General features: G+C 40.8%; 1 protein-coding gene across 1 annotated transcript in view; it reads left to right on the plus strand.

Moving 5' to 3' along the window:
* DYM (dymeclin) overlaps positions 1 to 27629 on the plus strand; it is a 374432-nt gene that overhangs the window by 63974 nt on the left and 282829 nt on the right. The window contains exons 3-5 of the mRNA XM_008048608.1: positions 9251 to 9303; positions 15841 to 15934; positions 16861 to 16994. Of these exons, the coding sequence (XP_008046799.1) occupies positions 9251 to 9303; positions 15841 to 15934; positions 16861 to 16994 (281 nt within the window). The remainder of the gene's footprint in view (positions 1 to 9250; positions 9304 to 15840; positions 15935 to 16860; positions 16995 to 27629) is intronic.

The raw sequence follows: 27629 nt of genomic DNA on the forward strand, positions 1-27629 counted from the left end.
GGGTCTCGAACCTGCAGGCTCAGACAATCCACTCACCTCAGCCTCCCAAGGCGCGGGATTACAGGCTGAGCCACTGAGCCTGGCTATGTGTCTAGTTTTATGGTTGGAATGCTTTTAGGACTGAGGACAGGCCTCTCATCTGGGCTTGGGTGATCAAAGAAGGCTTCCTGGAAGAAGGGATGTCCAGATCAGCTTTGCTGATAGACATGGGAGTTAATCCCATTTTCGGGCTAATATTGTATTGAAAGTGAATGGGAGCCCTATTGTGGTTTTGGTTTTGGGTGTGCCTTACATCCTCTATGGAGAGGAAATTGAGGGACTGGCTCTGTACTCTAGCCTCTAGCCCTGTCCTTTGGCCCGTGTTGAGTAACCTCCACTCCCCAGAGCGCGCCCTGTGCTCTGTGCCTGCCATTCCTCTGCAGAGTTAACTCCCTTTTGTCAGCCTGCCGACTTCCTTGGCCCTTCAGGGCAGAGCTGTTACCTCCTCTAGGATGCTTTCCCTGATTCCTCCTAGGGGATGTTGAGTGCACCCTCTGTGACCTCATGCGCAGGGCTGGTCTTTATCCTCAGTTTCCCTGTGCTGAAGAGGCACCTCTTCATCCTCCTGTATGGCTTGGAGGCAGAGGCAGTATCTCTCACAGGGCCTGGCACGGCCCAGATACCCAGCCAGTGTTTGCTGAGTGAACTCATTGAGCAGCTTTAGATGGTTATGGCCACGTGCCTGCAGTTGAAACTCTTTGCTCCCTCCATTTTAAGGAGAGTGCTGGGGCAACCCCCTCGGGTCCCCTCCCACTGTGGGAGCTTTTCTGTCCTGTCAATAAATCCTGCTTTAAAAAAAAAAGAGAGTGAGAAAGTGCCGTTGACTGAAGAAAGTGGAAGCACCAGTAAGAAAGATTCTATGCAAGTGTCTGGTTATTCATTTCCTGAGGCTCCTTAGAGTCCTTTGCACCTTAAACCTCTTTTACTCTTTGCCTGAGTGACCAATAAACTGGGTAGCGCATAGTTTCCACTTCTTGCAAACTCCTAATGTGCATTATTAAATCTGACCACAGTGATTTATTCATTAGAAGTCTTTTGGTTATTAAAAAAATCAATTTGACTTAGCAACAGGGAACTCCATGGTGGAGACAGGACTGTCTCATGAAATCCAAGGTGAGGAACAGGGCTGGGCTTCTGGAAGAACTGGTCCAAGAACTGGGTGACTGGCAGCAATCCCGAGGGGCCTTCCTGGTTATGCCTGCTTGCTTCTCCTTCTTTCCCTCCTTTCCTCCCTTCCTGGCTTCCTTCTTCCCTCACTCCCTGACTCCCTGTCATCCAGGCTGAAGTACAGTGGCACAATCATAGCCACCATAGCCTCGACCTGCTGGACTCAGGCGATCCTTCCGCCTCAGCCTTCCAAATAGCTGGACTTATAGGCACCTGCCGTCATATCTGGCTAATTTTAAAAATTTTATTGTAGAGACATGGTCTCGCCAAGTTGCCCAGGCCAGTCTCGAACCCCTGGGTTCAGGCAATCCTCTTGTCTCCACCTCCCAAAATTCTGGGATTACAGGCATGAGTCACCATGGCATGAGCCACCATGCCCAGCCTATGTCTGCTTCTTTCTGCAAAGCCCTTTAATCATCTTTCTTACTAGCTGGCTTTCTCTGCTTCTCAGTGGGTAGGGGATGGCTTCATAGCCCTAAACTTTGCAGCCAAGCTCCAACCAAATGGAAAGCCTATCTCTCCATCTCAATTCCAAATTTCCCAGGACTGTCTACCCTTGACCCAGTCAGCTGTGGCCAGGGGTGAGGTCATATGGCACACACTTGTCTGGCTTTACTCACCTCTGAAAAGGGAGTGGGAAGATTGGAGAGAGGTTGGAGAGACAGACAGCAGAGAGCCAGTGTAAGTCTAGTGGACACAAAATATCTAATGTAGTGATAAGCACCGGAGATCCATGAGCTACTGTAGGATCTGTTGTTGGTTATCATCAAAAAATGTCAATCTTAGATGAAACTTATGGATTTAACTTTGAAGAGATTTTATTTATCTTTAAAATATGCATATAATTTGAGATTCTTGAGGTAATGGCATATTTACTTACGCAGTTAGTAGGTCTTAGCTTTGTGTATCTTATGACATTTCATTGGCATGATACCATCTTTAGTTGCTGGGAGACAGGTTCTAACTTCTGTCAAATGGAAACATAAGTTTATACAAATATAAGGCATTATTTTAACTTATTAATTAGGCAAAAACATTTTGGAACCTGTAATAGCTATCATTTTTAAAGGTTTTATTTTGTTTTTGTCATAATAATTTTACATATTTATAAGGTAACAGTGTGATGTTTTGGCACATGTATACATTGAGTAACAATTAAATCAGGGTAATTAGCATCGTTAGGGTACGGATAGGGTGAGGGTGGAGGGATGGACAGAGAGGCAAGGGGATGGGTGGAGAAGCACAGTGTGCACTGGCAACCCAGAGATCCGAGTAATGCATAGAATTGCAACATACAAAGAGGTAACGAAAGAAAAGCTTGTTTAAAAGTAAATTAGAGAGAGAAGGAGAAGGGAGAGACATTCGCCTCCTCAAGATGGGGGAGGGGGCCAAAGCCAGGAAGTGTGGCAACAGCCATAGCTCAAAGAGCACATGGCCACACCAGAGTCTAGCAAGGCAGTGGCGGCTGGTTGCTTGTGATTGAGTCCTTTTAACCCTTCTCCTTGATGGGGAAAGCTCATTAAGGCTATTGGGTGGTGGTCTGCTCCACATCATCACAAAGGGACAGGCAAGCACAGGTACTGACATCAAGTGATGGACAGCAGGCAGATGGGTGGGTCAGTCACATGATTGCTGCCATGGTGGGGTTTATCTGTGTCACTTAGGTCACAAAGGGCTGATTAGGTTAACTTGGGGAGTTTGGGCCTGGAGGGGTTTTTCCTGCAAGAGACTTGTTAGACATTTGCAATTCACAAACTCCTTCACCAAAGGTGGTCACATTATCACTTCTATGACTTTGGCCAGCCAAAGGGTAATCTTTGGTCTTCAGCCTTGACAAGGAACCTAAAAGTTTACTAGAGATTATTATGCTAAACCATGAATTGAAAGTTTGAGTTGTTCTGGTCTTACATCTGATGGAGATTGAGGGGGGATGGGATAGTCTGTTGCTTGTCCTGCAGTCGAATGTCTGAAGGCTTTCTAATGGTTATGCTGAGGCAAAAAGACTAAACTAAGAATAAGCCAAGTTTCTTCTAGGTTTCTATAGGTACCACCTTTCAAGCATATCCATCCCTTTAGACACTTATCATTTCTTAGTGGTAAGAACATTCAGATTCTTCTCTTGTTGCTTTGTGAACTAACCAGTACATTAGTTAGTCACCCGCTGTGCAACAGAACACTAGAAGCTATTCCTCCTGTCTAACTGACTTTGTACCTGTTGACCACCTTCTACCCACGTCCCCCATTGCCTTCCCCAGCAACTCATAACCACTGCTCTCTACTTCTACGAAAGAACACGCACAAGTAAGGTCATGTGGTGGTTGTCCTTCTGTACTTAGTCTGTGTCACTTAGCATAGTATTCTCTAGGTTCATTCATGTAGCAAATGACGGAATGTCATGCCTTTATGGCTGAATAGTATTTCTTTTATATAATATACTACATTAAAAAATTTCATCAGACCAGGCACGGTGGCTCAAGCCTGTCATCCCAGCACTTTGCGAGGCCAATTACCTGAGCCCACCGGTTCAAGAACAGCCTGGGCAACTTGGCGAGACTTCATCTCTACAATAAATCAAAAAATTAGCTGGGCGTGGTAGTGTGTACCTGTAGTTCCAGCTACTTGGAAGGCTGAGGCGGAAGGATCACCGAAGCCCAGCGGGTCGAGGCTGTGATAGCTGTGAGCGTGCCACTGCGCTACAGCCTGGGCGACGAAGTGAGACTCCATCCAATTTAAAAAAAAAAAAAAAATTTCATTCATCTTTTGATGGGTACTTAGGTTGATTCCATATCTTGGCTATTGTGAATAGTGCTGCCATAAACATGGGAGTGCAGGTATGTCTTCAACATACTGATTTCATTTCCTTTATACAGAGGGTGTAAAAAAAATATACATTTTAAGAAAGGAAAAAACCGTATTAAAATTTTAATAAGCCGGGCTCGGTGGCTCAGCCTGTAATCCCACGCCTTTGGGAGGCTGAGGTGAGTGGATTGCCTGAGCCCACGGGTTTGAGACCCGCCTGGGCAGCGAGACCTCATCTCTACAATAAATCAAAAAATCAGCCGGGCGTGGTAGTGCATGCCTGTAATTCCAGCTACTTGGAAGGCTGAGGCGGAAGGATCGCTGGAGCCCAGCAGGTCGAGGCTGCGGTGGCCGGGAGCGGCCACTGCACTCCAGTCTGGGCGACAGAGACTCCAACTAAAAAAAAAAAAAAATTTTAATACTCAGCATATACCGTTAGCAAAAGATGAACACAAGTCACGTTTGACTTCTGCAATTACAAGAGGTGCTCAAAGTGGTTACCATTAGCAACCAGATACTTCTGATTACAGTGAATATCTCCTGATATCTCTTGTTTTTTTTTTTTGAGTTGGAGTCTCACTCTGTCACCCAGACTGGAGTGCAGCGGCCACTCCCGGCCACTGCAGCCTTGACCTACTGGGCTCTGGCCATCCTTCCACCTCAACCTTCCAAGTAGCTGGAACTACAGGCGCGTGCTACCATGCCTAGCTAATTTTTTTATTTATTGTAGAGATGAGGTCTTGCCAGGTTGCCCAGGCAGGTCTCGAACCCTCGGGCTCAGGCAATCCACTCACCTTGGCCTCCCAAAGTGCTGGGATTACAGGCTAAGCTACCGAGCCCGGCCTCCTGACATCTCTTAAAATGTGTGTACATTTTTTTGGCATCCCCAGTATATACCAGTTGATTATCCCTAACCTGAAAATCCAAACTCTGAAATGTTACAAAATCAAAAACTTTTATTTTATTTTTTTTGAGTTGGAGTCTCATTCTGTTGCCCAGACTGGAGTGCAGTGGCAAGCTCCCGGCTACCGCAGCCTCACCCTGCTGGGCTCTGGCGATCCTTCCGCCTCAGCCTTCCAAGTAGCCAGAACTACAGGTGCGTGCCACCATGCCTGGCTAATTTTTAAAATTTTTTGTAGAGACAAGGTATTGCCATGTTGCCCAGGCTGGTCTTTAACTTCTGGGCTCAGGCAATCCTCTCCCTCCTCCTCCCAAAGTGCTGGGATTACAAGTATGAACCACTGCATCTGGCCCAAAATCTAAAACTTAACTGAGTGCTGACATGATGTTCAAAGGAGATGTTAATTGGAGCATTTTGGATTTTGGATTTTTGAATTAGGAATACTCAAGTATAATGCAAATATTCCAAAATCCCCCCAGAATGGAAATTGAAACACTTGTGGTCTCAAGCATTTCAGATAAGTGATACTCAACCTGTACACCTAGTAGTGGAATTGTTGCATTCTAGGCAGTTCTGTTTTTAATTTATTTTGTGGAATCTCTATTGTTGTCCACAATGGCTATACTAGTTTATATTCCTACCGATAGTATGTGAGTTCTCCTTTCTTTACAGCCTCGGCAACGTTTGTTATTTTTTATCTTTTAAAAAATTATTATTATGGATTTGGGGTCTTGCTGTGTTGCCCAGGCTGGCTTCAAACTCCTGGGCTCAAGTGATACTTCTCTGAGTAGCTGGGACTATGGGCACGTACCACTGTGCCTTGCTTTTTTATCTTTTTTAAAAAAATTTTTAATTTTAAAGATGTGAGGTACAATTCAGAGTTAGGTATACAGATGTTCGTTATGCAGGCATCCTTGTTGATGAGGTGTGCACCCCCTCCCCTGGCAGTTTCCCACTACTGTCAATCCCACCCCTCCTCCTCTGGCAGTTTCCTACTTACTGCCAATCCCTTTCTTATAGTATTATGGTAATTGTTCAAGGTTCACTTCTGAGTGAGAACATGCGGTACTCAATTTTCTGTTTCTGTGATTGGTCACTGAGTATGATGGACTCTAAATCCGTCAAAGTTTCTGCAAAGTCCATGTTTGTCCTTCCATATGGCTACATAATATTCCATTGTGTATAGGTATCACATTTTAAAAATTTAGTCCAGTTTCGATGAACAGCATGGTTGGTTTCATGTTTTTGCTATTGTGAGTAGTGCTGCAGTAAACATACGTGTGCAGGTATCTTTTTTGTAGAATGATTTGAGTTCCTCTGGGTATATTCCCTATAGGGAGATTACTGGGTCATATGGAAGGTCAATTTCAATTTTCTTCCAGAAGTCACCATATTGTTTTCCAAAGAGGTTGCACTAGTTTGTATTACCACCAGCTGTATAAAAGCATTCCTTTTTCTCCATATCCTCACCAGCATCTGTTGTTTGTTTTATTAATGATGGCCATTCTTACTTGGGTTCCGTGGAATCTCATTGTGGTTTTGATTTGCATGTTTCTGATGATTAGTGAGAGTGAGCACTTTTTCGTGTCTGTTGGCTGTCCGTATATCTTCTTTTGAGAATTGTCTATTCATGTCTTTTGCCCACTTCTTAATGGGGCTGTTTGTTCTTTTCCTTTTGGAACGTTTGAGTTCCTTGTGGATCCTAGATGTTAGATCTTTGTCATATATACAGTTGGCAAATATTTTTTCCCAGTCTGTGAGCTGTCTCCTCACTCTCTCAATGGTTTTTTTGGCTTTGCAGAGGCTTGTCACTTTGATGAGGTCCCGCTTGTCTATCTTATCTCTTATGGCATGGGCACTTGGGGTTTTGATCAGGAATTGGTTGCCTGTTCCAATTTCTGTAAGGGTGTCGCCTGCATTTTCTAAGGTTCTTATAGTTTGAGGTCTTATGTTTAGGCCTTTGATGCATTTAGAATTGATTTTTGTGTATGGTGATAGGTAGGGGTCCTGTTTCAATCTTCTGCATGTGGTCAGCCAGTTTTCCCAGCACCATTTACTGAATAGGTTCTCCTCTCCCCAGTGGTTGTTGTTAGGGGCTTTGTCAAAAATGAGTTTGTCGAGAAACTGAGATTTTGCTTCTGGAATCTCTGTTCTGTTCCATTGGTCTATGTGGCTGTTCTTGTACCGATACTAGGCTGTTTTGATTACTGTAGCCTTATAGTCTTTTTGGTAGTAGCCATTCTCTCTGGGATGAGGTGATATCTCATTGTGGTTTTGATTTGTATTTCCTGATGGTTAGTGATGTTGAAAAGTTTTTCATATACCCGTTGGCCATTTGTATGTCTTCTTTTGAGAAATGTATTTTAGATCTCATGCCCATTTAAAAAATAGTATTATTTGTGGATTTTGTTGTTGTTGTGGAGTTGTTTGAGTTTCTTCTATGTTCTTGCTTGTCAAACACACAGTTTGCAAATATTTTTTCCCATTTTACAGGTTGTTTCTTTGCTCTGTTAATTGTTTCCTTTGCTGAACAGATGCTTTTTAGTTTGGTAGAATCCCATCAGTCTAGTTCTTAGTTTCTATCTCAATGAATTTGAGTACTCTAGGAACTTATATAAGAGGAATTACACAATATTTTTATGACTGACTTATTTCATTTATCTTTTTATGACTGGCTTATTTCATTTAGCATAATGTCCTCAGCGTTTATCCATGTTGTAGTAGATGTCAACATTTCCTCCTTTTAAAAAAAATTCAAAATAATATTCTATGTATGTACCACATTTTGTTTACCTGTTTGTAAACTCTTGAGTTACTTCCACCTTTTGGCTATTATCAGTACGGCTGCTATGAAAATGAGTGTGCAAATATCTCTTCAAGACCTTGCTTTTCAATTTTGGGGGGAATATACTCAGACATGGAATTGCTGGATGATACGGTGATTTTGTGTTTAATTTTGTGAGAAACTACTGTGTTTTTTCCACTGTAACTCCACCACGTTAGAAGCCCAGCAACAATGTATCAGGGTCTTAGTTTCTCCACTTTCTCACCAACACTTGTTATTTTCTGTTTTGTTTTGTTTTATGATGCCATCTCAATGGGTAACTCATTGTGGTTTTAATTTTGCATTTCCCTAGTGACTACTGATGCTGAGAATCTTTTCATGTGCTTGTTGACCATTTGTCTATCTTTGGAGAAATGGTTGTCAAGTCCTTTGCCTTTTTTTTTTTTTTTTTTGAGTTGGAGTCTCACTCAGTTGCCCAGACTGTAGTGCAGTGGCACTTTCACGACCACCCCAGCGTAGACCTGCTGGGCTCAGGTGATCCTTCTACCTCAGCCTTTCAAGTAGCCGAACTATAGGCACGCACTACCATGCTTGGCTAGTTTTTTGATTTATTATAGAGATGAGGTCTTGCCAAGTAGCCCAAGCTGTTCTTGAACCCATGGGCTCAGGCAGTCCACTCACCTCGACCTCCCAAAGTGCTGGAATTATAGGCTCAAGCCAGCATGCCCGGCCCCTTTGCCCATTTTAAAATTTGGTTGTTTTTTTGTTGTTGAGCTTTAGGAGTTTTTAAGGCATATTCTGGATATCAATCCTTTATCAGATTTTTTCATTCTCTGGGTAAGTTTTTAATTTTGATGATGTCCAGTATGCCTGCTTTTTCTTTTGATGCCTTAACTTTTGGTGTCATATCCAAGAAATCATTGTCAAGTCCAGTGTCTTGAAGGATGTTTTCTTCTGAGAATTTTATTTTTGTCTCTCTTGGTCTCTACCTCTTGTCTCTGTGCTGTATCTGTCTGTCTCTTCATGTTTGTATGTATGTGTTTATATATTTACAACCCACTGAAGTTTATATATATATATTTATATATAATGGATTTATATATATATGACTGTATTTATATCCACATATATATATAGTTTCTTTTTTTGTCCTATTTCTTTTGTTTTCTTTGTTGAACTATTTGAAAGTATCACAGACATTGTGACACTGCATATGTCTTCTAAAAATGATGGTATTAAAAAAATAACTATGGTCTCATGATTGGTACACCTTTTAGGGTTGGGTCCCCTGCTTTCTACTACAGAGTGTTTTTCTCCAAGTTTTTAAAGTCTCCTCCCCACCCTAGTCCCTGTAGGGCGGGGGGGTCCCAACTCTTATCTTTTAGGAATCTCATATGTGTAAATTGGAACTTTATTTTGCTGATTCTATTGTTCATTACTGAATACCATATTTTCTTCCAAATTATTTTTCTTACTTATATATATCTTTTTAAGCTAGTTTGCACATATTTAGTACAGTGTTATAGTTATTAATTACCTTTCTTCTTCTGTCTCTTCAGTACTGAGTTGAAACTCTTGGAGGAAGCAACCATTTCAGTCTGCAGGTCTTTAGGTAAGGGGGAAAGTGTGTGTGTGTGTGTGTGTGTGTGTGTGTGTGTGTGTGTGTGTGTGTGTGTTTGTGTGGGGACATTTTTAAAGGTTTGCTGTTATGAATTTTGATAGTATAATATGAATTGAATGAATGAAGTAATGGATTTTTCTTGGTTATGATGATAACAGTAGCACTAAAAATTTCTATTCCTGGTGCTCACTGATGCTATTAGAAGGTATCATTTAGTTAATAGCAATAAGATATATACTTGGCTATGTTTGCAGTAGTGATAATGAATTCTGCTAAGCTGTGGACTCTCAGCTTGTTCCTTTTGTGGACTTTGAAGGACTGAAAAAAATAAAAATATTGTTAGTTTTGTAGTTGCATGTATATCTGCATGGATATATATCTGATACAGGACCATATGACTTGCCAACTGTCTTGGCTTTATATGCTAGAATCATTATCACCAAGTATAGTTATATTTATATCCTAAAATATATTAGGAAGTTTTTTTATAACAACTTTATGTTATGGTAAAGAGATGGGATCTGGAATCATTTTATGATTTTATTTTAGCTCTTCCACTTATTAGCTGAGCCTTAATTTCCTCACCTAAATTGAGGATAAGAGCAACTATTTTATAGTATTCATGAAAGAAAAATTTAGTTAACATGAAATATCTACTATGACATGTAGCATCTAGTTATTATTCATCATTTATATTAATAAAAGTTACCTTTTTCAGGCCTCATTTTACAAATACTTCACTTTCAAGTTGGTTGCAACTGGAAGGGAATGTACATAATTTTGAAAATGCAGATAATCATACTTACAATGCATTCTTGCTTTGAAAATTAGAGGTAATGTGTCTGTAAAATTCCCAGTGTATAGGAGCTTAATAAGTGATAATAATATCCTCTTTCTAATCAAGCTGTATAAATAAGCTCCATTTAAGCTATATGGATAACTATATGTGAGTTACTTTGCCAAACACAATTTTTAGTTAAATAATTTTGCTTTTAAAAACATATTATGCTGGGGCGCGATGGCTCATGCTTATAATCCCAGCACTTTGGGAGGCCAAGGTGAGAGAATTACCTGAGCCCACAGGTTTGAGACCAGCCAGGGCAACTTGGTGAGACCTCATCTCTACAATAAATAAAAAAATTAGCTGGGCTTGGTGGCACGTGCCTGTAGTTCCACCTACTTGGAAGGCTAAGGCTGAAGGATCACCTGAGGCCAGTAGGTCAAGGCTGTGGTGATTGTGAGCATGCCACTATATTCCAACCTGGGCAACAGAGTGAGACTCCAACTCAAAAACAAAACAAAACAAACAAACAAAAATATTATGTTGATAATGATAGAAGCTTTGTAGTAGTTGCCTTGAGTTAGAGCCATAGCTTAGATAATTTTGTGCTAAATAGGGCTGGCTTTCAAAAGCCATTGGCAGTTTAATGCTGAAAATTAAAGAGTTTTATGTAATAATGATATCAGTACAATTGTGATAATTTTTAAGGTGACCTTGGACTTTTATAAAATTTTAAAAAATTTTAAAAAATATGAAAATAAGAAAATTTAAAAAAGGAAAAATAGAAAAATGTAATAAAACAAAAAACTAAAAAGTGTGAAAAATTTATATTTTAAAAATGGGAAATAATGTTTATTGATTATATATATGGGAAAAAACCATACTAAAATGTAAAAAGGCAGTAATTGCTTATAATTCTATAACTCTGACGTAGCTATTGTTAATATTTTCTATATTGTCTTTTATGGATATACATTTACATAAATATTATCTACCTTCTATGGATATACATTTACATATATATTATCCACCAGACATACACGCATGCACACACACAATTATTTTAATTTATGTTTTTCATTTGACATTATATTGGGAGTATGTTATGATGTATTTAGAAATACTTTTGGGAACAGCTAAAAAAGGTATGCATTTATTGCCAAAGATTCCAACATTATGGTGGTATGGCTAAAATAAAAATAATCTCATATTACACAGAGGTAATCACTCCTAATCTTTGGTGAAAATTTTTTTTTCAGAGTATTCTATGTACATTGACTTACATGTACTTTTAATCAACATGTCTCCTTAGCCTCCTCTGATCTAAAATGGTTTCTCAGATTTTTCTACATTTCGATTCGTTTTAGAATAAGAAGTTTTCCAGAACGTCTCCCAGTTTGAGTGTGTCTGATGCTTTTCTCATGGTTGGACTGGGGTTGTGGGTTTGTGGGAGGAAGACTGTGGAGGTGAAGTGCTGTTCTCAGCATACTAAGTCTCATGCTCTTAATAGGACCTGTCACTGATGATGCTGATCTTGAGCGTCTGGCTGAGGTAGCATTTGTCAAATTTCGTGACTGTGAATTTTTTTAACCCCCTGTTGCCTTCAGTTTTGAAGGATAGTGTTTCTGGATATAGAATTCTTGGTTAACATGATTTTCTTTCAGTACTCTGAACATATTATTCTACTGTCTTCCAGTCTCCTTTTTTTGTTCAGATAAGGAGTCTAATGTTAATCATTCCTCTGTAAATGATGAGTAATTTTTTCTCGTGCTCTTTTCAGAATTTTCTCTGCCTTTAAAATTTTTATTTATTTATTTGAGACAGGGTCTCACTTTGTCACTCAAGCTGGAGTGCAGTGGCACGATCACAGCTCACTGACGCCTTGACTTCCCTGGCTCAAGCAGTCTTCTTGCCTCGGCCTCCTGAGTAGCTAGGACTACAGGCATGCGCCACAACGCCCAGCCTAATTTCTGTATTTTCTGTAGAGATTGGGTCTCGCTGTGTTTCCCAGGTGGTCTTAAACTCCTGATCTCTTGTGACTCTCCTGCCTCAGCCTCCCAAAGAAATTACTAGTTTAAATTCTATTTGATGTTAGTTGATATTCTTGGATTTGTAGATTAATGTTTTTCATCAATTTGAGAGGTTTGTGGCCATTGTTACTTGCTGTTATTTTTTTTTGAGATGGTATCTCGCTGTATTGCCCATGCTGGCTTTGAGCTCCTAGACTCAAGTGATCCTCCTGCTTTAGCCTCCCAAGTAGCTGCCATGGACGGCTTTGTACTTTGTAGTCAGCTAGAAGCTTATCCTGAGATGTAACTGCTTGACTTCTGGTGAGATAATAGGAGTTTTGAACAGATGGCTACTGTTCTTTCCTTATGGCATCTGAAATGTTTCTAGGAGAAGTGAAAGCAGAAAGCTCTCACTTTATAGCATAGATGCTTCTCTGAGTTAGTAGGCTAGGACTTTTTTATAGGGACACTGAGAAAAATACAGGGAAGCTTTGTTTCCCCACACCTATTCCATATATTTTTTTCTGCCCCTTTCTCTCTCTCTTGCTCTTCTGGGTCTCCTGTTAGTTTTTATGAATTTTTTTAGTGCTAGGGTATAGCCCTTAGTCATGAGATGCTGTTCTTACTGCTAAGGCATGGTCCTTCGGGGATATCAGTGGAAAGTCCTAGTACCAGACTTACCAGGACCTCCGATTTGGCGGAATTAACTTAGACCAGGCAGCTTGTAAAATGTGATCACATTGTTTAAGCTCACTGTTGTTTTTTGTTGGGAACTTTGGATTCCTTTTCTGTTTATGCACAGTGTAGGAGTCAGTCAAGTGTGACGGACAACTTCTCTATGCATAGGTGTTTTTTTTTTTAACTGTCATTTTTCTCTCCAAACTCTGTGGATAGTCAACCATTTTCCAGCATCTAGTATTACTCCGAGGAAGTCTGTGACCATCTTAAAATATACATATATGCTTCTATGCTCATGAGACTTTTCCCTATAGCCCTTATAGTTAAGTATTTGTCATTATGTTTTTTTTTCTTCATGCTTTTGCCTGTAATTTAATGAGGTGTTTTGATTTATGTACTAAGGCCTTTTTCAGTTCAGAAGTTTTTTTTGTTTTTTGTTTTTTTTTAGTTATGGCTTTGATTTTATTTGTGTTTTAATTTCTTCTCCAGTTCTGGGTCCCCTGTTCAGCTGGATCTTGGTTCTTGGCCTTCTGTGTCTTCTTCTTTGTCTCTGTTCTTTTCTGGTATTTCCCCCTTTGGATCTTTGAGTCAATGTTTTCTACATTGTCAGTTCTCCTCTTTTAATGTCCTAGTATGTGTTGTGGCTATTACTGCCATTATCAGTTTTAATCATTTCTAGTCTTTCCTGGATTTTCTCATGTCTGGCTGCTTTCTTTGCATTGCACTCATTTTCCCCAATGGTTTTCTGCTCTTTTAAAAAGTAGATTGTTGATTTTCCCATCTTTTACTGATTATGTTGTGTTCTGAAATTCTTTTCACAAGTTCGATTTATCTCTTCCATGACGTTTCAGCAAAACCCTTTTCTTATTCTCTGGTTACTGCTGTTTTCTCCTTCTTTCCTTCATTAACCTGGCAAGTGTTTACTGTGCACCCACTGTATTACAAGCTCTATTCTGTACTTGTGGGTGTGACCACAAAAAAGACTGACCCATGTCTCTGATCTCATGAATCTCTGTCAGTGAGGAGCCAGAGTTTAAACAAACTCTGTTTTGTTTGTATATTGGTGGCTCTTCAGAAAAATGAAGCAGGTGATGGGATGGGGATTAACCTGCAAAGGCGCCATGTCTGCTCCCAGAGAGGGTGTGCTTATTTCCTCTGTGACTTGTGTGGATCTGCTGGGTGCTTGTTGAATCTGCTCTTATTTTAGTTTGACGGGAAGTTGATGCAGTCTCCAACCTAATTTGTAGAGCCTGTGAGGGTTTTATTTGGTCTACATCTGCTTGGTTTAGATGCTACATATCTATTCTTGATTATGAAAGCTTGACAAAAACTCCCCAACTTGAAACAAATGTGCCTTTCTACTCACAGTGGGGTTCTCTCAGCAGCGATGGGCAACCAGCTGGGAGACTGTGAAAGATGCAGATTATCAGTTCACACTTCACACATGTGGAGTCAGAATCTGCTTGTCAGTAAGCCTACCTTGTGATTTAAATGCACATTAAACATTGAGAGGCACCATCAACTTCTGTAAATGGAGGGTGGACCTGGAATTCTGAACTTCCAGCAGCAAATAGGTAGTGCTGATGCTGCTAGTCCAGGAACCCGCTTGGAATAGCAAGGTGCTACATTTTATCACAGCTTGAAAGTTGACTTGATTGACTGCCAAGCCGTGACAAGGGCACATGCCCGGCAGGAGAATCTGTATGACCATGGCAGCCATTAGACACAGGGCAGGCATGCTCATTCCCAGGCACAGTGTTCATTACAGTGTACCGAGCTGAATTAAAACAGCATTCTGGGCAAGTCGGTCCTTTCAGATCTTTGACACATTTCAAGACGTGCACAGGTTTGCCTAATTCTCAGATCTGCATAAGGATGAGCTCTTCTGGCAGCACAGGCCAATGTGTTGGAGTGTTTGCATTTCCAGTTTTCAAAATTGTTAAAAATATGCCTCAGAGAAACAAGTGTCTCACCTTTTTGAAAGCCATTGGCAAAGGAAAAAGACCAAGCACTTGCACTAACACATCCTTGACCCTGGGCCCAGCACGTAGCCCTTCGGAGCCTCTTCATCAGTCAGACTAAAGCTTCCCACCGAACAACTGCTCCGTCCTGTTGAGCTCTTAACTTCTGTGTGTCTGGGACTTGTTATGCAGGCTTGTAGAGCTTTGTTGTTTCATGATGAAAGTTCAATTTCTTGGAGATCACGATTGGTATAACCTCGCAGTTTAGAGTCCTGACTGAGTTCTTGAGCAAGTGACAGCCTACCTTGTGGACATGTGAAATGGCAGTAATAGTGCTTATCCTGAAGGGTTGTCATGGGAAATAAACGAGACAGTGCATGCAAAGCACTTAGTAACTGTTGTTCCATGTTTGTTAGCTGTTGTTTCTTTTAAAGACTGAGAAAATTGAGGTTGGAGAAGTGGTTTGTCCGGGGTTCAGTGTCCAGTTGATTGTAGACCTGTGTCTAGAAACTAGAGCTTCTCATTCCCAAAACAGTATTTTCTCAGTCTTTAGGCTGGCTTTGCTGAAATGTCCACTGTTTAAACTTAAAAATAATTTTTAAGCAAACTCTTTAAAACTGTTTCTGATCAAATACCCTCTAGCCACATTGCTTTATTTATACTTTTTAAATTTTTCATTAGAATGATTTGTGGTGATCTGAACAAAGTTTTACAGTTTATTATAGGCTATATGCTGGGGATATGAATGATCAATTTTCATGTTTTTTTTAATGTCTGCCTTTCTAAAGAGAAAGATTTGTGTATATAAATTGAAAATTTCTGTTAACTGTGATATCTTTACAATTTTGAATTGTGAAATGAGATGGCTACTTGTACAATTTCTGTCATTTTATTTTGCACATCATTTTTTATGTTCAGAATTAAGACCAAAAGCAACAGTTTCTCTCATTGCTTATTTCCCTAATTAGGTATGAAATTGGCAATAAGGGTGGTCAGTGAGCAATTTCAGTTTGTCATTTGTTTTGATGAATGTTATGATAATCTCACTTTGATTTCGGCTCTTAATTTTAATTTTTTAAAACCTTTTCTTCTTTTGCAGTTGAAAACAACCCCCGAACAGGAAATCTTGGTGCACTAATTAAGGTCTTCCTTTCTAGAACCAAAGAGCTAAAGCTTTCAGCAGAATGTCAGAAGTAAGCCTGCTGATTAAATCATGTTCACTTTACATTTAACAGTATGAATAATATTGTTCATTTATTGGTGTAAATGGACTGTGGTCTTTGGAAGAACTTTGTGAGGGAATTATTTTCATTATTAAGGGAAAAGAGTAAAAGAAAGAGGTTTTAGGTTAGTGTCTAAGTTGTTGGGGTGAGATTATAAATTCTGGAATCTGTTTTGTTTCAGTATTTTGACAATCTTTAGGCAATTAATCCTAAAATTAATAATAATGTAGTTATTATTAAAAAGGCAGTTTCACTGCTGATCATATCTAGTTTAAATAATGACTTGGTTTAAGAATTTTCATTCTACATCTATTGTGTCTTTATTTCCTTCATAATAGATTCAGTGGAAGGGTGACTTTTTATGCACTGTTTTTAAAAACCATGTTTGGATGGCAGCATATTAAAAGATTATTCACTTTCCTGCTTCTAAACAAATTATACTGAATCAAGTTAAAGTTTTTCCTGTGAGTTCATGGTCATTAATATAAATAACAAGTATTATACTCTGCTGCTAAGGAAACCTTATTTAGAATTTTGGTTACATATTTGCATATCTTCTCTTTATGTTACTATATTTTTTGGATTTTTTAGTTTGTTTTTTGTTTTGCCTTTATGTGGTACAACTGTTATGGTAAGAACAGGAACAGTTATGCCACGGGCATCAGTGCAGAGTATGATTACGTAGACTCACTATGGAAAATTCATGGAATGGAATTTGAAGTTGGATGTGTAGATATTGCCGATGCAGTGTCATACATCATGGGCCACTGGAAGCATGGACATTGTTCTAATACTACAAATAGTATGGACACATCACCTAGAAAGCATGGGCTAGAAACACACTGTGCTTAAGATTAAGTATTGATTCTTGTGTGATTTTGGTCTTTTCTTTCTAGCCACATCTTCATCTGGCAGACGCATAATGCTTTGTTTATTATTTGCTGCTTGCTGAAAGTGTTCATCTGTGAGATGTCAGAGGAGGAATTACAACTTCATTTCACTTATGAAGAAAAATCTCCTGGCAGCTACAGTAAGTATTGCTTTTGGAAATGTTCTAGCTATGGCACCTGTAACATTATAAGGATAAAATCTGAAGAATAAAAGTACAATTTTGGAAATTCTAGTTTCCTTCATAATTTTAATCTTAAATGAATTGACACTGCCACTTTTTCCTTTTCTGTGTTAATTTAAATGAGCCAATTGCTACAGAGCTTTTTTTTCTTTTCTTTTTAAATAAGAAAGCCGGGAGGACCGAGACTTTTACTTATTTAGACTTTCATGCATGTGGGAAATAAAGGAAGTGAAATAAAGATAAAGCTCACAAGTATTTATTCCTTTCAGAAAACACAAGTGTCAATTTTATATATTATCGTCAGGGCAGTTTATTATTAAGAGAGACAACTAATCAGATTTACAGATTTTATGTTAAGTTACTTTCATAGGACATAGCAGTAGCACTTTCAAAGACAGGTTTATGATGCAGAAGTGTGTCTTCTTTTTCTGAAGATACAGGGTAGATTTACCTTTCTCCTGATATTGCTGAGATTGTTACAGCCTGACCAGGTTCTTATGCCCACTGCCCAGAAAAACTGAGACTGATGCAACTATTACAGTGTAGAAAGAGTTTAATATTGCAAAGCAGCTGAGCGAGGAGAATGGGAGATATTTCTCAAATCTACCTTCCCGAGAATTCAGAGACTAGGGTTTTTAAAAGGCATTTGTCAGGCAGGGGGCTAGGGACTGTTGATTGGTTGGAGATGATGTCTTGGGGGTTATTGAAACTGTTTTCATGTCACAGAGTCAGTGTCTAGAAGGGAGTTTCACAGGACCAGTAGAGCCCGCTTTTTGGTTTGTGTTCTGGGTCTAGGTGGGGCTTTAGGTCCATCAGAGTATAAAGAGTTTTTATAAAGAGTTTAAAAACATCTCAAACACACTTCTTAGTTTTTATAAGAGAAAGGCTATCTACAGAGCAAGTCCTGAGACCCTTGGCTACTGATCCCTGGGTAGTAGGTCATTATGAGGTATGTGGGAGTGGGGTGCCCTTCAGCAGATCAAACTTTAGGATGCCACCAAGGAGTCTGTGTAATCTTAGGCTCATTGTTTAGGGGAAAATATGTTTGAGCCTTGTGGGCAGCTTCCCTTCACCCCAAGGGTCAGGACAGAAAGATAATCATTTGCTCTTTATAGAATTGAAAGCAAACGTAGAAACAACAGATTTGTTCATTTCTCTTTTTTTCTTTAGTAGGAGTCTCACTCTGTTGCCCAGGCTGGAGCATAGTGCACACTCACAGCCCCCACAGCCTCAGCCTGCTGGGCTCAGGAGATCCTTCTGTCTCAGACTCCTAAGTAACTGGAAAAACAGGCACGTGACACCATGCCTGACTAATTTTTCTGATTTATTGTAGGCACAAGGTCTCGCTGAGTTGCCCAGGCTGGTCTCAAATCCCTGAGCTCAGGCACTCCTCCCACCTTGGCCTCATATATCTATATCTATATCTATATCTATCTATATCTATATCTATATCTATATCTATATCTATCTATATGTGTAGTTTTTTTCCTGGTAGTTAGGAGACCCTGTAGTTTTCAAGATCAAGTGCTACTTACATTCAGTGTAATTTTTGCTAGGAGTAATTTTCTCTCTACTGTGGTTGCTAATACCTGTTTTTAAATGATAAAGTCAAATGTTGAAAAAGGGAAACAAGCATACCAAGTATTTACTGTTTACTCCGGTCATCACAATATACTAATTTTTCAGTATATTCATGTCTACTTATGAAATATTTCTTAAATTCTAGAATTTTTAAAAGCATTGCTATGGAAGTAGAAGAGATTTTGTGGAAGGCTAACCTGTGTACTCAACATTTCTTAAAATCAGTTCTAGATGGCAAAAATCTTAACAGAATTCTGATTATTATCATTTATGTATATTAGGGTATTGTATTACATTTTGAGCAAATGAAAGGGCATGATAGAGCAAAGTAATAGTTGAGAGTAGGTCTAACCCAAGTGGGAGAGTGACCTTGTGAATTTGTCTTTTTTTCCTCTGAGACCCGGTTACCTGATAGCAGAGGACTGTCCAACATACACCATCGAGCAGCTCAGGGCAGTCAGTTCAGCCTTCTTGAGGCTCCTGATGGCCTCTTTTAAGACCAGGAATCAGTTGTGGAGAAATAGAATACAAATTTCTGTTTTAGTGCACCTTTTTCTTCATTCTTGTCTTCAGTGATTTCCAGATTAGAGAACGATGTCCTTCTTCACCCACACTTTGAAAATATGCTTGTGCTGTCTTCTAATATTTAAGCGTCTTTCTGTGGCTGGTCATGTTTGATGCTGGGTTGGGTGTGGTGTGTGTGTTGCTCTGTGGGTTCTTGATTTCACCACAGAAAAGAATTTCAGAGTGAATCCAAAGTATAGTTTAAGAAAAAATTTATTAGAAAGAAAAAGATATGCTCAAGGAAAGTGTAGGCTCTTTAAGAGAAAGGGCACATGCTTGTCTTCGACAAGAAGTTTTATATAACTGTTCAGTGATGATTAAACAAATCATGAGCTAAGAATGGTGGGCTGCAGATATCTGGTCATGAATTTTAATGACCATCTCTCAACCTTCTAATATCAAAGGACCTTCTAAATAATGAAAGTTATTGCCTAACTAGATTTGGGCTTTCTTAGAACATCACGTTTGTTTTTTGGGTAACTCTCTGTTGTTTCTGTTATTTACTATACTGGTAGTCCCACGTTCCAGCTCACAAAGTGGTCAGGTTTGGTGTGCCTGGTTGGTTGGGTAAAGGGTGTGTACTGATAAGAACCATGTCTAAATGCTTACCCTATTTTAATTTAGACCCTCCTACAAGAAACTTTTCTACCTGAAAGGATATGAGATGGAGTCAGTATGCCCAATGAGCATCCATTTTCTGTCATAGTCTCAACATTACCTAAGCTTACCCTTGAATCACTAGCCAAGGACAGGGCCAATTTTTCAGAGGTAGCTATTGATAATTGTTTTACAACCCCCTCCCCAGCTTGTTTTGTAAGCAAGTTAACCTAATCAGCCCTTTATGACACAGATCCCATCCACATGGTAGCGGTCATGTGACTAACCCATCTGCCTTCCATTTACCACCTGATATCAGTACCTGTGCTCACCTGTCCCTTTGTGATGCCATGAAAAAGAGGATTGCCTGAGCCCATGGGTTCGAGACCAGCCTGGACAACTTGGTGAGACCTCATCTCTACAATAAATCAAGAAAAGTTAGCTGGGCATGGTGGCATGTGCCTGTAGTTCCAGCTACTTGGAAGGCTGAGGCAGAAGGATCGCCTGAGTCCAGCAGGTCGAGATTGCTGTGGGAGTAAGCATTCTGGAAAGTCACTGCATTCCAGCCTGCGCAACAGAGTGAGACTCACAAAAAAAAAAAAAAAAAAAAAGAAAAAGAAAAAGACCACCACCTTAGTGACCTGTCCCCATCAAAGGGAGGGTTTAAAAGCATTCTATCTGAAACAGCCATTTGCCATTGTTTTGTTAAGAACTGGCCAGGCGATATGTTCTTTGAGCTATGGCTGCCATATTTTCTTAGCTTTGGTCCTCTCCCCTACCTTGGGGGAGGTGAATTTCCTCTCTCTCTCTTTCTCTAATTTACTTTCTAAAACTATTTTTTCCAATCTAACTACTGTGCAGTTCTTTGCCTCTTAGGCCTGCCACCGGATCATGCTCCCTCCCCTCATCTCTCTTCACCCGCAGGTCTGACCTAAGGGATTTTTGACCCAACCCTACCTATGGCTAAACTGTACTAGCTAACTTGTCTCACCTTAATAACCATTTTGTAGGTTACTCCTTCTACTTCTACGATAAAGTCAAAACTCAGTTCCTCTGCAGGTTTTGAGGAGATGGCCAGGTGGTAAGTATAACAGGGAAGAAAACTGCAAAACACGTGGCAGGCAGGAGCTTTGAATATGCTTAGGCAGAAGTTTGTACTGAATGGAATTTGCCAAAATTTGCACATGCACTGTCTCCCAGATATGCAGATAGATGACAAAGTCTAGTTTGTATTTGAACAGGATATTGTTAATCTTTTTTTTTTGTTTGATTTATATGGAAATTCTTCCTTTTTCTCTGGGGATGCTGGGCAAATAGGAGTTGAGTTTATTTTCATTCAAGTTTCTTCTTTGAGAGTGTGCTGAATTTGGAATACCAAAATTAATTTTGTTTCTTTTTTCTTTTTTTTTTTTTGAGTTGGAGTCTCAAAAAAATAAAATAAAATAAAAAAATAAAATAAAATAAGGCTTTTATCCTTTATTTCATGGCTAAAATGTGATAGCTTTAAATATGGTATTATTCTTTAATAAAGCAAGCATATTACTTTTTTCTTTTTTTTTTTTTGAGTTGGAGTCTCACTCTGTTGCCCAGACTGGAGTGCAGTGGCCGCTCCCGGCCACCGCAGCCTCGACCTGTTGGGTTCCGGCGATCCTTCCGCCTCAGCCATCCAAGTAGCCAGAATTACAGGCATGCGCTACCACGCCCAGCTGATTTTTTGATTTATTGTAGAGATGAGGTCTCGCTGCCCAGGCGGGTCTCGAACCCGCGGGCTCAGGCAATCCACTCACCTCAGCCTCCCAAAGGCGATTACAGGCTGAGCCACCGAGCCCGGCTGCTGTCGTTTTTTATCGTCCCTGCTGAGGCAGGAGGTAGGGTGGTGACTGGAAGGCAAACCTCAACAAATAAAAAGTCATGGAATAAGGAAAGAAGCCGTGGACCTACAATGTTAATCAACCTTTCAAGAATAAAGCCATTAACTAAAATGTTAACGTCCCAGGACAACATAAGTAATATCCCTTCCAGGGACAAGATAAGAATGCCATAAACCTTACACCCCAGGTGTGACACATGCACAACAGGGACTTCATTGACCTCCTGCAACCTCTCCAAGCAAAAGAGCTGGTTAAGGCTAATGCATAGGGACTACATCTCATGCATACAATTAAAATTATGGAATGGTGGGCAGAGACATGTGCAGTAACCTAAAATGTTACCCCTTCCCAAAAGGTACATTTAACCCCAGAAATGTTTATCAAAATGTTTTCCTTTACAAACTTTGCAAAATTAAAAGACTCATAAGGTCCCAGCTTTGTTTAACTCGCAGCTCTTGAGCTACTCTAGACCCGCCCCATCCTCCCTTGGGAGTATTTTCCCTCTGCCTTTCTACTAAAGAAATTTCTCTGCTTTAGCTCTGGGTGTGTGTGTGTGTCATTCAATTCTTTGTTAACGACACCAAGAACCTGCTCACAAGTGGGTCTTCAGTTACCCTGCAACATTTCTTTTTTGAGTTGGAGTCTCACTCTGTTGCCTAGGCTGGAGTGCAGTGGCACACTTATGGCCACCTCAGCTTCGATCTGCTGGTCTCAGGTGATCCTTCTGCTTCAGCCTTTCAAATAGCTGGAACTACAGGTGTGCACTACCATGCCTGGCTAGTTTTTTGATTTATTGTAGAGATGAAGTCTCACTATATTTCCCAGGCTGGTCTCGAACTCGTGGGCTCAGGCAATTCATTTGCCTCTGTCTCCCAAAGTGCTGGCATTACAGGCATGACCACTGCACCTGGCACCCAACAGCACTTCTGTTCTAAAGACCCATTTCTTAGAAAATCATCCATTGTTTTGGCTAGTTTTGCGTTAGTATGAATTGCTACCTCATTAACTTTGGGTGGGGAAGGAACAGTCGATACTAAGATTCTCTCTGCTTTGAAATGTTAAATTTCAAATATTATAGTCCCATGTTATAATTTATCAGTGAATAATAAGTTCCTATAAAAAGTGCATAAAATGAGCATGGATAATTTTTTAAAAAATTAAAGCCAAAGGCAGATATAGATGAGTATGTCTTTTTTCCCTTCCTGTTTTATAGCTGTGAGAGTTCCAAGTATTTGGGGACTGCTCCTTGTGTATTTCCCTTGGGTGAAAATGTCTGCCTTATCTTCTTCTCAGGGGAAGCGACTCTTCCAGTTCTATTGTAGGTCGAATATTCCTTCCTGGAATTCTCGGCTGTCTACCCTTGAGTGCCTCCTGCTGTACTTTTGAGGTTCTGCTATATGGAAGACAGGCCGCCCCCTTTTATTGGAGCTGTCTTTTGTTAAGCTACCTTGGAAGCAGGAGATGAGATGCAGGAAGCACACACAGGGGCCTGCGTTTTTGGTGACTGAGCGTTTGTTGTTTCACCAAAGCCTGTTTCAACAATAGAAGGCCTTTGACTTTACATTTGATTAGCAGCACTGGAAAAACAGGATTTCTTCTTTTTTCTCCCTAAACTCTTACAGGCAAAATGCATTTTATCTCTCTTCTCTCTTACCCACTAAGAAGAAAAGGAACATAGTAAAGTCAGGACCTTCTACATTGCTTTGGAACATAGATTTTTTTTCCTGGTCTTGATTGCCTTTCTAGATCTGTTATGTTCCCTGACCTACTAGTAACTGAACGTTTTTGTTTTGTTTGTTTTTGAGTTGGAGTCTCACTCCGTTGCCCAGACTGGAGTGCAGTGGCAGCCTTGACCTGCTGGGCTCCGGCGATCCTTCCGCCTCAGCCTTCCGAGTAGCTGGAACTACAGGCATGCACTACCACGCCCGGCTGATTTTTTGATTTATTGTAGAGATGAGGTCTCACCAAGTTGCCAAGGCGGGTCTCGAACCCAGCGGCTCAGGCAATCCACTCACCTCAGCCTCCCAAAGCGCTGGGATTACAGGCTGAGCCACCGAACCCAGCATTTTTGCACTTTTGCACTGCCCACGGAAGACAAATGTTGCACGATGGTTGGTCACTGTTCATCACACTGGCCAATTCTCGGGTTTACTGACAAGGAACATTGTGGATTAAAGCTTTTAAATGGTTGTCATCAAAGCTCGATGGTCTTCCTGAACATGGAGAATCTCTCAGGTCAAAGTGACCCTCTTTGAAACGACAACACCATCTTCCTGCCGCGTTCTCCCCCATGGCCTTCAGCACAAATGTCTCAAGCCACCTCCACTGCTTTCACTCCTCTGTTAAACTCAAAAGAGGATGTCAGAAGTGCTTGTTTTCCACTTTACACTTCATCTTCTTTACCTCACAAATAGCACTAACTTTCTTCAAATCTGCAAAATGCAAGGCGTATTCACAAGCACAACATTGTCACTGCAAATGACAAGTGACAATAAACTTCCAACACCACAGTGTTGCCAGCCAAAAACAAGGGCTACGAACTTACGCATCAGCCTAATATGTAATTTACTATTTTGATAATTAACTCTCTATATTTGATAAGGTATTTCACTGTCTAAAGTTAGAACTTTTAATCAGAATTGTGTCTTGCGTGTGTGGGTTTTGTTGATGCTAGCCTTTATCTTGGGGCCAGCAGTACCAGAAGCACAGTTCTGCTCGAGGAGTTGCAAACCTTTCCACGAATTTCTGGCGACAAGAACGGGGTGAATGTATATCCCCACCGGCCTCAGGAGTATAGACCACCCGACACCTGCAGACCCAACACTTTGTTTTGCATTATGTCCTAAAAATTATGTGTATTTAGTATTTAGCATATTATTTTATTTTAACATAACATTATTTTTCATTACGTACCATTGAGTGAATCGATGCACTCGTGAGCTCATACTGTACTTATTTTGGGGCCAGACATCTTCCCACAGCACCCTCTTTGTCCCTACCTCCCCCATGCTTGTCCAGGCTTGGGAAGCATGGTTGTTTGTTGCACATCTGGGTGACAGTAAGAGGCCAGTGGGGAAGTGATGCTGTTCAGCCCTTGGCCACGTTGTCTAGGTGGCCTGTGGGCCCTTCTGTCTGTGGAACACGACACTGTCAACACACCTTTTTTTTTTTTACGCAGAGTTAACAATTCTGGGTTTCATGCCTGCCTTTTGATGTTCTTCATGTTTTCATAATACTACTTGAACTACTGTGGGTACACCATACCAGCTTCAGTCAAGCGACTGCCTTTGGAGGCGCACGACTTTCTGTTCTGGGTGTATGCTGTTATTTTCATTTTGGTCTTACATTTGGTTAGTCTGAGATTGCCACTTAAGCTTTTTAAATATTCTCTACCAATTTCTTTTTACAGTTTATAAAATAGCCATAAATTAAATGACTTCACAGATATTTTGGATGGGAAAAAACGGAACCTCACTGTGCAGTAGCTGAAAACATCCGTTTATCAGCTGATGTATGAATATCTGACTTAGGTGTGTGGAAGGCTTTTAGGGGTAGGGAACATGCAGTCGTGCAGGTGGTTGGATGGTTGAATCTACAGAAGTAGAGGCCCATCTGCAAACAATTAAACAAGGTCAACTGAGGCATCCCAGGTATGCTGACATCTTCCACCCATGACGTTTTTTTTCTCTTTTCCAATCCATGGTAATACTGCTGTGATCACATGGATCTTGCTGGCATTTTCAGCGCAGTAGTCCTTACAAGAGTGTTGTGGCTGGCCGCAAGCTCTCCGTTTGCTCCACAAATGTGAGGATTTTGTAGTTGGACATTTTCCCATAGGCTATGTGTGACGCGGTGGCAGGTTGCTAGAATTTGTAATGTTCTATGAGGGTAGCTCTTTCCATTATTCCTTGCCTCTAAGAATTAGTTGAAGGGGGCAGAGCCAGCCCTAGGCGAAACCATGAAGGCTCCAAAATTGTTTACATTTTCCTTTGCCTTCCTTGTGAGCTTTCCTTGTCCATGGCTTGGTATTATGCCCCATTCTTGCTAAGGCAATACTGATACTTATTTTATACTTTGTATCTCATAAATTCAGTATTTCAAGTCCTTAGGAGCCTAAATCTGTTGTTTGTTTTTTTACATAGTTGGTAATATTGATGGTGTTTGTTTCATCTTAATCTGAGGCCCCAACCAAGGGAGAGATTTGCACTTGCTTCTAAAGGGACCCAGGGGCTCTGCTGCCTGAAACCACCTTTGCCTCCTTCAGCAGTTGCTGGCTGATGTGGGTCTGTTTCAGGCTCCCTTCCTGCTGCTGATGAAGACACAGTCTCCAGCAGCGGTTCTGTGCTCATGGCAGTCGTTCTGGGGTTCCCTGCCTGGAGTCTGCTGCTGCTCAGTGCTTCACTCTGGGTTAACATTTGTTTATTTGCTGTGCTTGTTCTTTTCAGTTAAGGTATTGGGATCCTTGGAAATTTCTTTTCCTTTCTGAAAGCCGGTCAGTGCACTACAAAGTGTCGAGATCTAGATGTTTTGTATGGGAGGGCTCACTGCAGTAACTTTTCCCCCATACTGCTGCCAGTGAAAGGCAGTTACAGTTTCCGTGTGTGTGTGTGTGTGTGTGTGTGTGTGTGTGTGTGTGTGTATGTATGTATTTCTATATCTTTTTTTTTTTGAGTTGGAGTCTCACTCTGTCACCCAGACTGGAGTGCAGTGGCCGCTCCTGGCCACTGCAGCCTTGACCTGCTGGGCTCCGTCTATCCTTCCGCCTCAGCCTTCCAAGTAGCTGGAACTACAGGCATACGCTACCATGTCCGGCTCATTTTTTGATTTATTGTAGAGATGAGGTCTCACCAAGTTGCCCAGGCGGGTCTCGAACCCGTGGGCTCAGGCAATCCACTCAGCCTCCCAAAGGTGCGGGAGTACAGGCTGAGCCACCTAGCCGGCTTATATCTTTTTCTTTAATGAGGGGATGGTCCAGGGAAGTAGGAAGTGCTAGGTGAGGAGGAGCATGAGGGAGGCGGAGAGGATGGGCTGGTTTTGGAGGGTCTTCTGTGCCTGAGTGGGCTGTGCTGAGGGGAAGAACCGGCAGCCATCTGCCTGGAGCTGGGAGAGCGAGGAGTGTGGGCCCAAGAGGCTCAGGACTGGTGAGTGCGACTCTGTGGAGAGTAGGAGAGAGCCTGGGAACCTGACGGGCCAAGTGAGAGGCTGACTTCACTGTACTTCCGTGGCATAAGGTAGTTCATGTACATTTATCTTTAAACATTATTTATTTTGCAGGACTTGCTCTCAAGCATAGTGTATTAAACATACATATTTATCTTTGTTGTCTCCTGAAACTAAGAAAATGCCAGCAAAGGGACTTCTTCAAAGCCATGAGTTTGTTAGGTTAAAGCCTTTTAGAAACTCTTTGGAATTACCTTCAAAACCCATGGTCTGTTTGTCTTGCTAACTCGGTGTCAGTAAATCCTCCTTTGATACTAGCTTGGATTTTCCAGAAGGCACAGAGCGTTGGCCTGCAGGGAGCAGGTGTCATTGCTCTTCTTCCTCTGCTTGGGTTGGTCCCCAGAGACTGAAGAATGTGGCCCAGGAGGGAGGCCTGAAATTGTGCACTGCTTGGTTAGGTGGTGTTTGCTTTGTTTTTATTTTAATATAAAATATAATTTAACTCCAGTAATATAACATTTAATAATTTAATTTATATTTTAATATGAAATTGAATAATCTCAGATGTAGATGGGCAAAGCAAAAAGTAAGCCAATAGTGGAAAAATATGATCAGAGAAATAAGAAAATGTGAATTTATTCTTTTAAATGATTTAACCTATGCTGTGCGTGATGGTTCAATCCTCTAATCCCAGCACGTTGGGAGGACAGGGCAAGAGGATTGCCTGAGCCCAGGGGTTCGAGACAAACCTGGGCAACTTGGTGAGACCTCGTTTCTATGATACATCAAAAAATTAGCCAGACGTGGTAAAGTGCGCCTA

Source organism: Carlito syrichta, unplaced genomic scaffold (assembly GCF_000164805.1).
Source record: "Carlito syrichta isolate Samal-C Ts95f unplaced genomic scaffold, Tarsius_syrichta-2.0.1 Scaffold126426, whole genome shotgun sequence".
NCBI lineage: Eukaryota > Metazoa > Chordata > Mammalia > Primates > Tarsiidae > Carlito > Carlito syrichta.